The following is a 14,509-nucleotide window of genomic DNA, read 5'->3' on the forward strand; positions in this document are numbered from 1 at the left end:
AGCGTGAGAGCTGAACATAAGATCTTCATATAACCCACTAAAGCCCTGGTTTCCTCTCTGACCTCACAAGAATCCCATCTGGTATCAAGAAGGTAGAGTTTCCAAATGGCTCAGTAGACCTGTTTTGCAGACCTCTTGAGTGGGATTCCCAATTCTGCTCATTACTGATTCTATGCTACTGAGTAGATTACATAACTACATTATGCCTGTTCCCTCAACTGTAAGACAAGAATGATAATAGTAATTAAGAACATCTTACTCATGCCTTTATTAGGAATGTCAAGTGAGATAAGATAGGTAAAGCACTTGGTCCTGCTATTATTTTTGTTAATATTGACAAGGATGCTAAACTGACTAATGGGAAATCAAGAGGAAGAAAGATTTACTTATTTTCCAACCCAAGGATTTGAAAGGGCTTTGAGAAGAAGCATGCCTTCTGTTTGGGAGACTCCCTGTGGATCAGAAGCAATGCCTGAGACAGTGGTGAAAATCATTGGAAGTAAACACTTTCGGTACCTTGTGGAGAAGCCAAAGATGTAAGTTTACTGTTTGACAAATACCTGTTTTGCTGGGAAGATAATGAAGTCTGGGGCTTTTTTCTTTGATCTAGAAATTTACATTTTTAAAATGTCCATGGAAAATTAAGCCATTAAGAAGTAACAGTAGAAGTAAAATAGTGTTGATAACTTCCATGCACCCTGTTTTCCTGATATTTTTCATCTTTTTAATTCCCCTTACTCTTTAATTACTTAGGCAGATTCTCCAAATAGATGAGGAATATAAGCCTTGAGACATTTATAACTATTAATGGGGTATTGCTGCTGCTTTTCATCACGTTTGTAATCTACTACATGTAGTAATTTTTTGGGGGGGAGGGGAACAGTGTTAGTTAATTTTTTATGAATTAAAGGAGTGGGATTAATAATGAATCATAAATTATAAGATTTTCACTTATTCTTATTTATACTCTATACTCCTCCAAGCAGGGCCTTCTTGGAGCATAGCTAAAGGGTCTTTCTTCCCTTCAAGCTCATCACAGTCATATTTGAGGGAGGACACTCAGGTATCTCTAAAATTCACCGCGTACTTGGCACAGAAGGGTATGACTAGGTCTCCCTTCCAGCGTTTTGGTGGTTCACAAAAGAAAAAGAAGGCACTAGACCCGCCTTTCATGAAGTAGTCATTCTATAAGTAGCAGCAGTCAACAGGTGCCTCTCCCACCCAAGATTATTGCCATAGCTTTTGCATTTATTTCAGAAACCCACAGACAAAACAAATAGACAAACAGAAAAGACCTGGCCTCACAGAACATAGGTGCAGAAAGTAGTGGATATCATACCTGGCTGTCATCAGAAACATCTAGGAAATCCTTAAAATAAAGATTTGGGGTCCAACCCAAGACCTACTGAATCAGAATCTCTGAAGATGAGGCCATCAGGACCACTGTTAGGGAGCACAGGCTAATTAGCAGGGCAAATTGGTTTAACTCTCTACCATCAGTATTGTCAGCCCAGAGAAATTCCAAAGTGAGTGCTATAATCAATTAGTAGTGTCTGTCCTGGCACAGCAGTGAGCTTTGCAGCCCATGAGTCCTGCATCTGGGATCCCTACAGAGCTGAGAGATGTGAATTTGAATCCTGGCTCTGTGCCTTCTTGGCCTTTCAACATCGAAAAAGTTAATTAATATCTCTGGCCTCAGATTCTACCATCTCTCAAGTAAGGCTAAAACACATGTATCTAGTAGGGTTGTTCTGAGGACCAAATGAGAAAAAAGTATGTAAAACCCCTTTCCGGTGCCTAGTAGTATATTCAGCATGCTCAGTCAGTGGTTCTGCTATTATTATTGAAGCATATCTTTCCAGGGATACAAGACATTTAATAAAAAAAATCAAATCTCATTCTATGGAATGCTTGCCATCCTTTTTATATTCTATCTCTGGGAGGCAGTCTACCTCTGTTTTGTAGATGAGAGAACAAGACACTCTGATATAATCTTATAATAATCATAATTGTAATAATAAGATCTCCTACCAAATGCCCATGTTTGGCAAGGGAAGTACTAGGATCAGTTTGGATGCTCTGCTCAGTTCTCCTCCTACCCAGAAGATGACATTACTATTCCACGAATTCCATTCCCCTCTGGGGTTCTTTGTTTAGCCCCTTTCATTCCAAATCCTTTCCTTTTTCCAGAAGTATCAGAGCCTAATGCTCCTAAAGGGGTTGCTGGGGGAGGGTTCTTGTCCTTTTAAATAGGGAAAAATTCCCTTTGTCTTATAAAACCGTGCCTTTTCTTTTTTCTCTCTATTCTTTAAATTTCAGAATCCAAGAAATAAAAGAGTACATTAGATTAGATACATAAATTGTGAAATAAAAGACACAGTTCTGTTTCTTCTATGATAACTGTAAAAAAAAGTTTAAAAAAATATCGAGATAGGTTGCTTTGTTTCTGTTTTCTATGGGTTTGATGTTACTGTTGCTGGAATGACATAGGACCATTAACATGCTTTGCTAAAGTATTTCTGTATGGTTCAAAAATAAATGATTCTCAAAAGGGTTTTTGTTGCTGAGGTAAGGACAGACCCACCACTATCATGTCACGCATGTCCCAGAATCTGTCTCTGAAGCATTTTAGTTGTGTTGCATCTATCCCTTTCAGCCTGAGCCTCAAGAGGGCATTTTCTTTGGGTTGAATCTGTTGAGTCCATTAGTAAAATATCTATGTAAGAAACGTAAGTGAGGCTTTTTCTGCCCACGGTGTCTCAGATTCATTCTTAAGGAACTGAGAACTTAATCTTCCAAAATGTCAAAAAGACCATCTTATGCCCCACCTCCCACTCCAGCTCCTGCAACACAAATGCCCACCAGGGTTTATGGGATACAATCCATACAGTCATCTCGCCTGCAACAACTAGAGGCTGGGAGGGAACCCGGGCACCAACAGTCAGGTCATGGCATCTTCTGGTATTATGATTCCAAAACCCCCAAAACCGCCAGATGAGCCCCTGATGGCCTACATGAGGTGCAGCAGAAAGGTCTGGGACCAAGTAAAATCTTCCAACCCCGATCTAAAGTTGTGGGAGATTGGCAGGATTATTGGTGGCATGTGACGAGATCTCACTGATGAAGAAAAACAAGACTATTTAAATGAATATGAAGCAGAAAATAGAGAGTACAATGATTCTATGAAGGCCTATCATAATCCGCCCCCCCTCCTCATACCTTCCTTACATAAATGCAAAAAGTCATGCAGAAGCTGCTTTAGAGAAAGAAAGTCAACAGAGAGTCTCACATGGAAAAAGGAGAACCTTACATGAGTGTTCAGCCTGCTCAAATCCAGATGATCCTGATGATGGCTTTTCAGTGACGCATAAGGCCACCACCCGTTTCCAGAGAAACCGCCGCCTCATCAGTGAAATCCTTAGTGAGAGGGTGGTGCCAGACATTCAGTCAGTTGTCACAACAGCTAGATTGCAAGTCCTCAAACGACAGGTCCAGTCCTTAATGGTTCATCAGTGAAAACTAGAAGCTGAACTTCTTCAAATAGAGGAGCAACACCAGGAAAAGAAGAGGAAATTCCTGGAAAGCACAGATTCATTGAACAGTGGACTTAAAGGTTTGTGTGGTTTGAAAGTCGGAGTGGATATGGAAAAAACTGCGGCTGCAATTGCACAGGCAGAGGGACAGCCTCAAAAAAGGCAGAAGGAAAGGGAGAAAGAGGCAGCAGAGCAAGCTGAACTTGGTCAAAGCAGCATGGTTCCTGAGGAAGAGCGAGCTGCAAGGAAGACCAAGGAGAAGAAAGATGACAAGAGAATCCCGATGGGGACAGAGGAGACACGCCTTGAAGAAGCTACAGAAAGCCAATTGAATGGTGAAGAAAGCACGTCTACTCCTGAGGACAAGGAGAGCGGGCAGGAGGGGGTGGACAGTACAGCTGAGGAAGGGGCCCGTGAGAGTAACACCGGCTCAGAGAGCCACAGGGCCACAGTGGAGGAACCACCAACAGACCCCACGCCGGAAAACGAGAAGACAGAATAAATGTCGCCTTGTTCGATGTGTTCTAAATACTTTTTTAAATGGAAAAAAAATGTTTTTGAGTTTAAAAAAAAAAAAAGAAACATAAGAGAAAGCCAAAAAAAAAAAAAAAATGAAGAAGTCTCTAAAAAGAAAAATCACAAATGAATAATGGATGGAAAACAGAAATCTTCCTGTATAACCACATTTAGTTCAGATTTTCTGCAGGATATGTGGAGACGATGGAATAGTATGTCAGACCTGAACGTGATCTTCATGGTGTAAACCAGTGTATTAACTTGCTAGGGCTGCTGTGTCAAAGCTCCACAAACTGGGTGGCTTAGACAATATAGAAATGTATTGTCTCACAGTTCTGGGGGCTAGAAGTCTGAAATCAAGGTGTTGGTAGAGCCGTGCCCCCTCTGCAGCTGTCCCAGAAGGAGAGCTTCCAGGTCTCTCTCCCTGCTTCTGGTAGTCTTGTGCCTCATGGCAGCATAACTCTAAAATTCACATGGCAGTCTCCCTGCATATGTGTCTGTGTATATATTTCCCCTTTCTATAAGAACACCAGTCAATTGGATTAGGGGCCCATCCTATTCTAGTATGACCTCAATTTAACTAATTACATCTGCTATCACCCTATTTCCAAGTAAGGTCATATTCTGATGTCCAGGGGTTTAGGACTTCAACATATGAATTTTACGGTTCAATTCAGCCCATAACAACCAATCTTCTGTTTTACAGATGAGATAACTGAGGCCTCGGTTGGGCTTGAAGTGAGGCCAGTTACTAAGAACTAAGACTGGAGTCGAGCTCCCTCCCTCTATCCTTAATTTAGCCTGTACAGTTATTGACAGATGAAAGGAAAATACTCAATACCCATTTAGTAGTCAAGTTCCTCACAAAAGAGATCAATCTCCAGGCTTCAAAGAGCGAAACAAGTGTCCTTAAGTTTTGCCACCATCATTTGCCTCCCACATCACTCCACCAGACTTCCAACCTGCTCTTCCTCTCTTTTTCTAATCCATTTTATAAAGGCATGCTCCCCAAAGGGTAATCCATGGACCACCAGCATCAGCTTCACCTGGGAGCTGGGTAGATGCAGAATTGCAGGCCCCTCTCCAGACACAGTGAGTCACAATCTGCATTTTTGTCAATTCCCAGGTGACTCTATGCAACATTACAGTTTGAGAAGCCCACTTCTCAAGTACGGCCAGCATCATCTTTCTAAAATGCAGATCTAATGAGGTGCCACCACCTCTAGCCCCAGATTCACCCACTCCCTCCCCCGTGGGCTTCCATAGCACCCTTAAGGGACTGTTATACTCTGTGATGATTTCCTATGCATTTCTGCCTTCTCTATTTAGCCCATGTGCACGACCGCACTCTCAGCACTAAGTACAAAGTCTTATACATATTGAAAGCCTAATAAATTAGCTACAGCACAATGGGTGCCAAGAAAAATAAATATCTAGAAAGACAATACTCAGTTGCTTTCAATCCAAGTCTAAAGGCCCATGTTGCTAAAGTAGCATGCAGATGTTACCATAGGACCCTAAGTAGTAATCTTTGATTGCTCATGGAAAGCAAGATAATGCCAACTGACAGGAGACAAATATTCCCATTTTCTAAAAGGAGATAAAAGTGGGTAATAAAACCACAAAACTTGAAGCTTATGGACAATCCCTGGCAAAATTGCAGGCCAAAGAATTAAATATATTAGTTGTGGAAACAAAAACACAAAAGTGATGGTCACTAAGGGTTGGTACATGTTGACTAAAACCAGATTATGCCAACATGGTGGTGATTGAACAACTGATGTCAACATTCTGTGTTAGAGGTGGAGAGGTTGAGAGGATTTGTGTGTGACCCTATCTTTAGTCAACATTTTTTAATCCATAACTGAAATCTCTTCAGTAAACATGTAGGTAGAAGAATGCTGAAAAGCCTTGGCAGAAAAATGAGCTAAAACCAACAAGATGAAATCAATGGAGATATACGCAAAATCTGTCCTCAGATAAGAGTACATGTAAATGATTATATTGAATAAATGTTTGGGTTTTACTTGTTGCAAAATAATAGAAAATATATCTGTTGGTCTCTGCTCCCAGTTCCTGGCATGGAGCTCCTAAAATCCTTGCAGTTTCCTAAGAGATAAGAGCACCAGGTGCATCTTTTGTCCTAATATTTGATCTTTGACCCTGGTTCCTGACACAAAGTCCCTAAATCCCGTGGGATTTCCTGGGTGATGCAGTGTCTCTGCTCCCATGAGGATACTCTCAATAGGCTCTGGACAGTTTCAGGTGGAGGCTGGTCACCAGAAAGACCAAGCCATGATTACAAACTTAGAACTTTCAGCCCTACCCTCCATCTTCTGGAAAGGGGAGAGGGGCTGGAGATTGAGTTAATGATTGAGCATAACTACATGATGAAGCCTCCCTAAAAATCTCAAAAGCGTGGGGTTCAAAGAGTTTCCAGATTGCCCAACACATCTATGTGCTGGGAGGGTGGTGTACCTGGAGAGGGCATAGATGTTCCATGCCCTTTCCCACATACCTTGCCTTATGCATCTCTTCCATTTGGCTATTCCTAAATTATATCCTTTTATAATAAATCAGTAATCTGGTAAGTAAACTGTTTTCCTGAGTTCTGTGAGCTGCTCTAGCAATTTCATCAAACCTGAGGAGGGGGTTGTGAGAATCCTGATTTATAGTAGGGCTATCAGAAAGACGGGGAATAACTCGGACTTGTGATTGATGTCTGAAGGGGATGGGACAGCCTTGTGGGACGGAGCCCTGAACCTGTGGGGTCTGTGCTAACTCTAGGTAGATAGCATCAGAACTGAATTGAATTGTAGGGATACCCAGCTAGTATTGAAGAACTGCTTGGTAGGGGGAAACCCACACACATTTGGTGACTGGCCGTATGTGGTAGTTGTAGAGAGTAGAGGATAAAATGGAGTGTTTTCCCCTTTACATTTCTGTTTGTGCTCAGCATGAGCCGAGAGGATCCACAGAGAGGTATGCGGGAGGCCCAATGTATTCAGAACTGGATATGCCACCAGGGCAATACTGTACCTCCTTATTGCATCATCTCCCCGATTATCTGCATCCCCCACCAAAGTGAGACATTTGTGACAGTTGATGAACTCACACTGACACAGCATGATCACCTAAACTCTACAGTTTACATTAGGCTTCACTCCTGGTGTCCTACATTCTAAGGTTTTGGACAAATGTATAATAGGTATCCATCATTATAGTAGCATACAAAGTATTTTCCCTGCCCTAAAAATCCTGTGCTCCATCTATTCATCCCTCTCCTCCTTCCCTATAGTACATTTTTCAAATCCATGATCTCCTGATACCCCACTTTTGTTCAACCTAATTAAACAAAATAACATAGCAATAATTATTATTCCCCGTTCCCATAGACCATGTGGATGTATCCAGAGGGTAGTAGAGAGAGAGAACTGTTTGTGCTACATCCTCTCACAATATGGACAGAAGTCCTTCCTCAGAAATTGTGCCTTAAAGCACTGAGATAATTGGGAGAAAGGTGAGCCAGTTGCACAATCACTTTGCTTAGATTTTCAAAAGTGAAACAGGCTAGAATGCAGTGCACAGGACATTAAATTTCAAGCTGATAAAGACTGGCTCAAAGATTTAAAAGCAGCACAGCCTGCAAAACTCCTGGGTATAATCCACGTGAGGACATCATGATGAGACAGTGCTTGGGCTTTTGTTTTTGTTTTTGTTTTTCTGTAAAATCAAGGAAAATGATTCTGAAGAATTGTGCTTAATCAGAGCAGATTTTGATACTGATTAATCTGCTTTGTTTTTTAAAGTGAGTGACTTCTAGAACTTGTATTCACTGTTACTTGTAAATTACAAGGTGGTCAGTTAGATTACATGATCTCTTTTTACCTATTTAAATAAATTTTCCTCAGTTCTTATGTACTACAAAACTTTGGTCTTTTGAACTTTAGTTTTGCCTATCAATAAAGTTCAGAGGTCCCAAAGGAAAGAGCCTCCCTCTGTACTCAGGTGACGAGGGAGGTATTTATAAAGGAGACAGCACTCTACTTTGTGACTCATATAAAATTATCATTTGTCAGGGTTGACTGAGAACCAGGCTCAGTGCTAAATATTTTATACATCTTATTTTGATAAGGATTATTTTTCTAACCTCACAGATGAGAAACTGAAAATTAGAGATGTGAAATAATTTGCCAAAGTCAAATGACATTTGGAGCTAGGATTCAAAATCAGGTCCATGGGACAGATAGTTCATGTCCTCAACTACTATACTAATAGTGCTTGTAATTATGGGCAAATTTTGCACAATTATGGAAAGGACTTCCTTTTTCTTTATGCTGTTGTTTCTCAAACTTCAGTGTATCTAGGAATCATTAGACATGTTTGCTAAGAATACAAATTTTCTTGTCCTGTTTTCAGAAATTCCAATTCAATGAGTTCAGTGTTATCCAAATTTGTGATTTATTATCCAGAATCCTGAATGATTCTCACCTCAGGTGGTCTGAGGTTCAAAGGTTAGAAATCACTGTCATTTTCTCCAAGTACAAGCACTTCATCCAACCTGGGGTATTTTTCTACCTCTCATTTCCTCTTTCAACTACATTTTATATGTCAATTCCTTTGTGAAAGAAGATTCCAAAGTGAAGTTAGCATTGCTAAGAGAAGCATTCAAAACAGGGAGGGGAGAATATTGAGGAAGCAAGCAAGGCCTGTGCACAGCCTCCTGTTTCAATTTTTGGAACACCTTGGACCTTTGACTTGTCAATTGCAACTTGACAATTGCACGGAAACAGATATAATGTAATATCTATCAACTAAATAGCCACTTGTGTATTAGTTTAACTCTGTCAGCACTAATCATAATTCCTTCAAAACAAGCTATATAATCTTGTGGTTTTTGCCTTTTTAAGCCTTCACTATCTGTTTGCAATTTGGAGCACACTTTCAATTTCAGTCAACCCTGTGTCTCTGAGATTGCAATCCCTCAAGACCCCAAACAAATGCTTTTGCTTGCTTTCTAGCCTCTTCCTCTTGGTCAGCACCTTCGTGGAATCATTTCTATCCTCCTTAAGCAGATTTGGTTTGAAATTCCTCTATGATCTCCTTTTTTCATCCTCTATTTTTTCAGTTATCACACTATTTTTCATAAATTTGGAGACAAAACAGTCCATTGAATGCCCAATACAACATTGACCAATAAGGTAGTAATGCATAGCTGAAAGACAAGTCAGAAGAAAACATCTATGGTGTAAATATGTATCTCATGCTGTAGAACTGCATGTAAGTGAAGAAAGAAGGACACAGAGAGTAGGTGTGTTGGGATATCATTTTCTAAAAGCTAAAAGTGCATCCTACCAAAGAACAATTGTTGATTGGATGGGTTGCTAATTTTGCATCTAAAATCACCTTTTTTTTTTATTCTGCCCTGAAAAAAATAAACTTTGGTTATTTTCGTTGATGTCAGAATTTGGCTGATGTTATAAGGAAAGAAATGGGATACTTTGTAAATAACTTTGGGAATATAATGAATCCCTTGCCCCTGTGAAGTTTACAAACCAAAACTGAATGTCAGCCATTTAAGTGTTCTGTAGAGGGACTTTAAGTCTAGCTGGGAAGATAGACTAGATGCCTTTATATATGTTCTTTTTTATTAACATTTTAAAAGAGAATAAAAATCTTGTTTAAAACAGACAGTTTGTATATTATGGGTATAAAATTGAGGAGTAATGCAGAGGAAGGGGCATATGCCTTTGAGCCACACAGATCGGACTATGAGTCTTAGATCTCTACTTGCGAGGAGGCCTTGAGTAACGTACTTAACCTCTCTGATCGTCCAGTTTTTCATCTGCATAATAGTGATAATAATATCTACTTTTCAGGGGCACCTGGGTGGCTCAGTCAGTTAAGCATCTGCCTTCGGCTCAGGTCTTGATCCCAGGTCTGGGATAGAGTCCCACATCAGGTTCCCTGCTCAGCAGGGAGTCTGCTTCTCCCTCTACCCCTCCCCCCCCACTTATGCTCTCTCTATCTCTCTCAATTAAATAAATAAAATCTTTAAAAAAAGTAATATCTACTTTTCAGGATTATTAGGATAACATGAAAGAATTTATGAAAATTTATATGTGGTATCTGACACATATGAGCATTTAGAATGTTAGCTCATATAATTGCATTGATGAAGAGATTATTTGGGCATAGGTTTGGGAGTTAAAGTACTTTAAAAATCTTTCTGAAGACTAAATTTCTATGATAATACATGGTATGGCTCCCTGGCATTAAAAAAAAAAAAAAGGAAGAAGAAGAAAACGAAAAAAAAAAAAAACCCTCACACTTCATCACAATAACATTTGCTACATTAGCACAAACTTCACATTTCAGCTTCCCCATGGAGTTTGGTGAGATTTTCAGCTGCACTCTCCTCCCCAATCCCATTTTATATTTTTATTTTGTTGTTGTCTTCTTAAAAAAGGAAAGTCTGGTTGTGTTGATTATCTGCTATTACTTCCAAATAAGAACATGCTTTCATTTACTGAAATTAGATCCCCATTCACTGGTTGGCACACTCAGGACTGTCTTTTCCAGAGGGTTGGAGGCCTGTTAGATGGTGCACAGTTGGAAATTGGTGGCACTGAGTCGTTGCCAAGGCTGGCAGACCTTTAAGATGGCATCTGGTGACCTTTTTGCTGAGCCCCCTGGGTCCTCCATTTGAGATTTGATGTTCTCGGCAGGGGTGTAATCCAAATCAAATGTGAGATCTGGTGAGTTGGAGTTACATGGGAGGTGGGCCGATGGGAGGTCTCTGCACTGCTTTGGGCAGAGGATGCTACCAGATGCCCTTGCAATGTTTCTTTCTAACCCTGAGACTCTGAGCTCTAGTAGAGGGTGGCACTGTAGGGCGGTTTGCAGGAAGAGCCCAGTGTGATGGGAGACAACTGAACAGTTTTCGCCTCATTTATTTATCATCCAGCAATACAGTAATCCTCTCTAATTGCTGTAGTTCCGGGATGACACTAAACTCTTCACAGCATCCCTAAGAGCAGCAGCTGAGGTCAGAAGTACATATGAAGAAGCTAGTTATGCCTTGCTTCCAAGATAGTGTTATGGCATTTTTTTTTCTTTCTTTTGAAATGGCAAACTTCTATTTTCAGTACTTTAGGTAGGTAGTACACAAGTCTAGAAGAAAGAACTGTGAGTTTGTGAACAGTGTAACAAACAATGTGTGTTGACAAATTGTTTATGCTAACAGGCACATGCCATTTCTCAGCTGGGGAGTCATTTCATGATAATTTTAAAGTGCTATGTATGTTTAAAAAAAAAAACAGCTTTTACTTTGAACAGATTTAACAGGTTATTTTTGGTTTTACATCTACTGTGACTGTTTTAACAGGCAGGCAGATACATTTCACATTTCTCAAGCAATTCTGTCCTGAGACTGCCCACAAAAGGATTTTGAAGGTGATTAAAGCAAAGCTGATTGCTTCAGCCAGAGGAGTTAACTTTCTGCCCCAAATCCATTTTTGCCTTTAAATCTGCACTTCCTCCTCCTCTACTTTCTGCTCCTCATATAATATAAACTGACATGGATTCTCTCCTGACCCTATTGGCAGTAAGTAGGCATCTCAGTGCAGTCAGGCCAACTTAGGTTTAAATTCTGGTTCCACTACTGAAAAGCCATGTACAACTGGGCAAATCACATAAACTCTCTGAGTCTTAATTCCTTCAACCTAAAATGAAAATAATACAAGCACTTACCTATAGGGTTGATCTGAAGATTAACTAACTAGTGTATGTGAGTGGCTATAATGTGACTGTCGTGTAGTTAAATGCTCAGTAATATTTTTGCAACCATTGCGAATCATAGTTATTTCTCTTTCTTATGAACTTCAAACAGCACTGATTCTTTGTAATATTCACTTGACATTGATTTATACACTAGTTAGGTATGTTTCATATTTATGCAAATTTTATACCAATTTCTCTGAGCATGTTATAGGAATATATCTATCTATTTATCATATATACACACATAAAAGCGCACATGTCAAATATATAGTCTCACTGAATTTTCACAAATGTGATACACCCTTGTGATAAACACCAAGATAAAAAACAAAAAAAACAAAAAGCAAAAAACCAGAATAGTGCAGATACCATGGAAGGCCCTAGCATTCCCTTCTGGGCTCTACACCTCCCTAAAAAGGTAACCACTATGTAGAAGCTATCGATTTGACTTCTAGAAGCAAGTTTATACCAGTTGTTAGCTTATTATTTGTATTGTTTTTGGACAGCCAAATGAAATTAAATTTCTTGAGGTCAGGGATCATATGTTCTATGTTTTCTCTCATTGCAAGAATTATTTGTTATATATACACTATTGTTCTCGCATTCCCATCTTGCTCTGTTATCATTCGACTGCACCTGTCTGGCAAATCCCAGCCCTGAATGAGTCCCTTTCTCCTTCTCTGCATCTCCACGAGGACTCCTAGGCAATCCTAGAGAAGAGCATGCACGCTCTCACACTGAAGCCACAAAACTGTGGTCTCCAACCTTCATGGCTACTTGGTTGTACCCAGCTGACCTTTCTACTAGTTCTGATCAGCTCTTTTCCACTCTTCATAGCAGTTATCTCAAGCCATCTGCCCTTAGATTTCCTTCCCTAGCACTTCCCCCTTGAGAGCCAACAGGTAAGTGTACCTTATATATCAAAGAGAAAAGTTAAGCTGCCACCAAATGTACAAATAAATTTGCCTATATCCTCACCTATCTCCCTACCAACCCTACCGTGAGGTTTCATTTTATTTCATTTCTTTTCATTTCATTTCATTTCTATCTCGGTTCTCTCTCATCTCACTTTGTCAGGGTTCATCATATTTCATCAATAATATCCTCTCTTTCCCTCTGGCTCAGTGGGTTCTTCACCTATGGTATTTAATATGTTAAAGTCCCCACAGTTCTTCAACATGACAATAATAAAGCCCTATCTGAAACCCATATTGCACTCCAGTCACCAATCCTTCGCTCTCTCTCTCCGCTCTTGCAGCCAAACTTCTTCACAGAGATTATACTTCTGGTATTCGGTTTCTTGGCCCCCACTTTCCCAAACCTGCTTCAGTCTGGCGTCCACCTCCATTACCTCACAGAAGCTCCTTTGTCAAGATGCCTGTCGATGTTCTTATGGCTTAATCCAATGGACACTTTTCAGACCTCACCTTTCTCCAGAGCCCCTGACACTGTTGACGATGACCTCTCTCTGGAAACATCCTCTTCACTTTGCTTCCAAGACTCCACGCTCCTGGTGTCCCTTCTACCTTACTGAGAATTTCTTCTAAATCTCCTTTTAGGGCTCTTCTCTCTGTAAATGCAGGTGTTCCTCAGAGTTCTTTTTTAGGCCTTCTTTTTGGCCTGTGCTGCCATGACCAAGAGGATTACTATAAAAAGTATACACACATTCAAATCATTGACTATGGTTTGACTTTTTCAAATGAACAAGTATCAGAGTGACTGTTTTATGCTCAGATAATATGTCATGCTTTAAAATGGATCTTTTCTAGCACTAGGTGTTATACACAAACAATGAATAGTGGAACACTACATCAAAAACTAATGATGTATTGTGTGGTGACTAACATAACATAATAAAATAAAATTTAAATAAAATAAAATAAAATAAAATGGATCTTTTCCATTGTATCAGTACTAACAGCTAGAATTTATAGAATGCCTTCTACAGCTATATTGAAATTGATTTTTCCTGATTATAAAATAATACTTTCTCAGGTAAAAAATTTAGAATAATAATGTTATAAGATATTATGGTAATATTCTGAGCTCTACTACCCAGAGACACTTACTGTTTATTTCTGGCATATTTCTTTTTAGATATACTATGTACTCTCACATGTAAACACATATATTATGCACATAAGTTTTACATGGTAGAGATAATTACATTTTTCACTTATTTGTATAACTGGACATGTTCTTGTCTCATTAAAATTATTCCCAACTATTTTCATAGCTTTATAAATTCTATCATATGAACATAGAATGAAATACTCAACATATTCACCTATTACTAAATACTTAGAGTTTAAAATTTTTCTTCTGTATTTTTTCCCATAATACACAATCTTAAATATTGATTTAGTAGGTTAAACCATTGCAACTTCCTGACTCACTCTTCATATGTTTTTTCAGGTCACCCACTATATTAATTATGTCTATTTATATGGCCATTAGCATTTGACTTCCTTATTTTCAAAGAAGTTTCCTAAATTTAAAGTGATGTCTTATATAATTGTTTTGATTTGTGAGTCTTTAGTTATTAAACAAGGTTGAATCTTTTTAAAATTGTGTTTATTATTTGTATTTCTTTGAATCATTCCTATAGTTTCTTTTTTCCTTCTCTTTTCTCTAATACTAAACTTAAACGGAGGACTACTGGGAGAAAAAGAAACCAC

At 39.2% G+C, this 14,509-nt stretch overlaps 1 protein-coding gene and 1 pseudogene across 1 annotated transcript in view; both read left to right on the plus strand.

Moving 5' to 3' along the window:
- The first annotated feature begins 429 nt into the window (after positions 1-429).
- Positions 430-14,509, plus strand: part of C5H1orf87 (chromosome 5 C1orf87 homolog) — a 74,995-nt gene continuing 60,915 nt past the window's right edge. Inside the window, exon 1 of the mRNA XM_036121356.2 lies at positions 430-536. Within this exon, the coding sequence (XP_035977249.2) occupies positions 430-536 (107 nt within the window). The remainder of the gene's footprint in view (positions 537-14,509) is intronic.
- LOC118554066 (SWI/SNF-related matrix-associated actin-dependent regulator of chromatin subfamily E member 1 pseudogene) lies at positions 2,744-4,035 on the plus strand (annotated as a pseudogene).

Source organism: Halichoerus grypus, chromosome 5, assembly GCF_964656455.1.
Source record: "Halichoerus grypus chromosome 5, mHalGry1.hap1.1, whole genome shotgun sequence".
NCBI lineage: Eukaryota > Metazoa > Chordata > Mammalia > Carnivora > Phocidae > Halichoerus > Halichoerus grypus.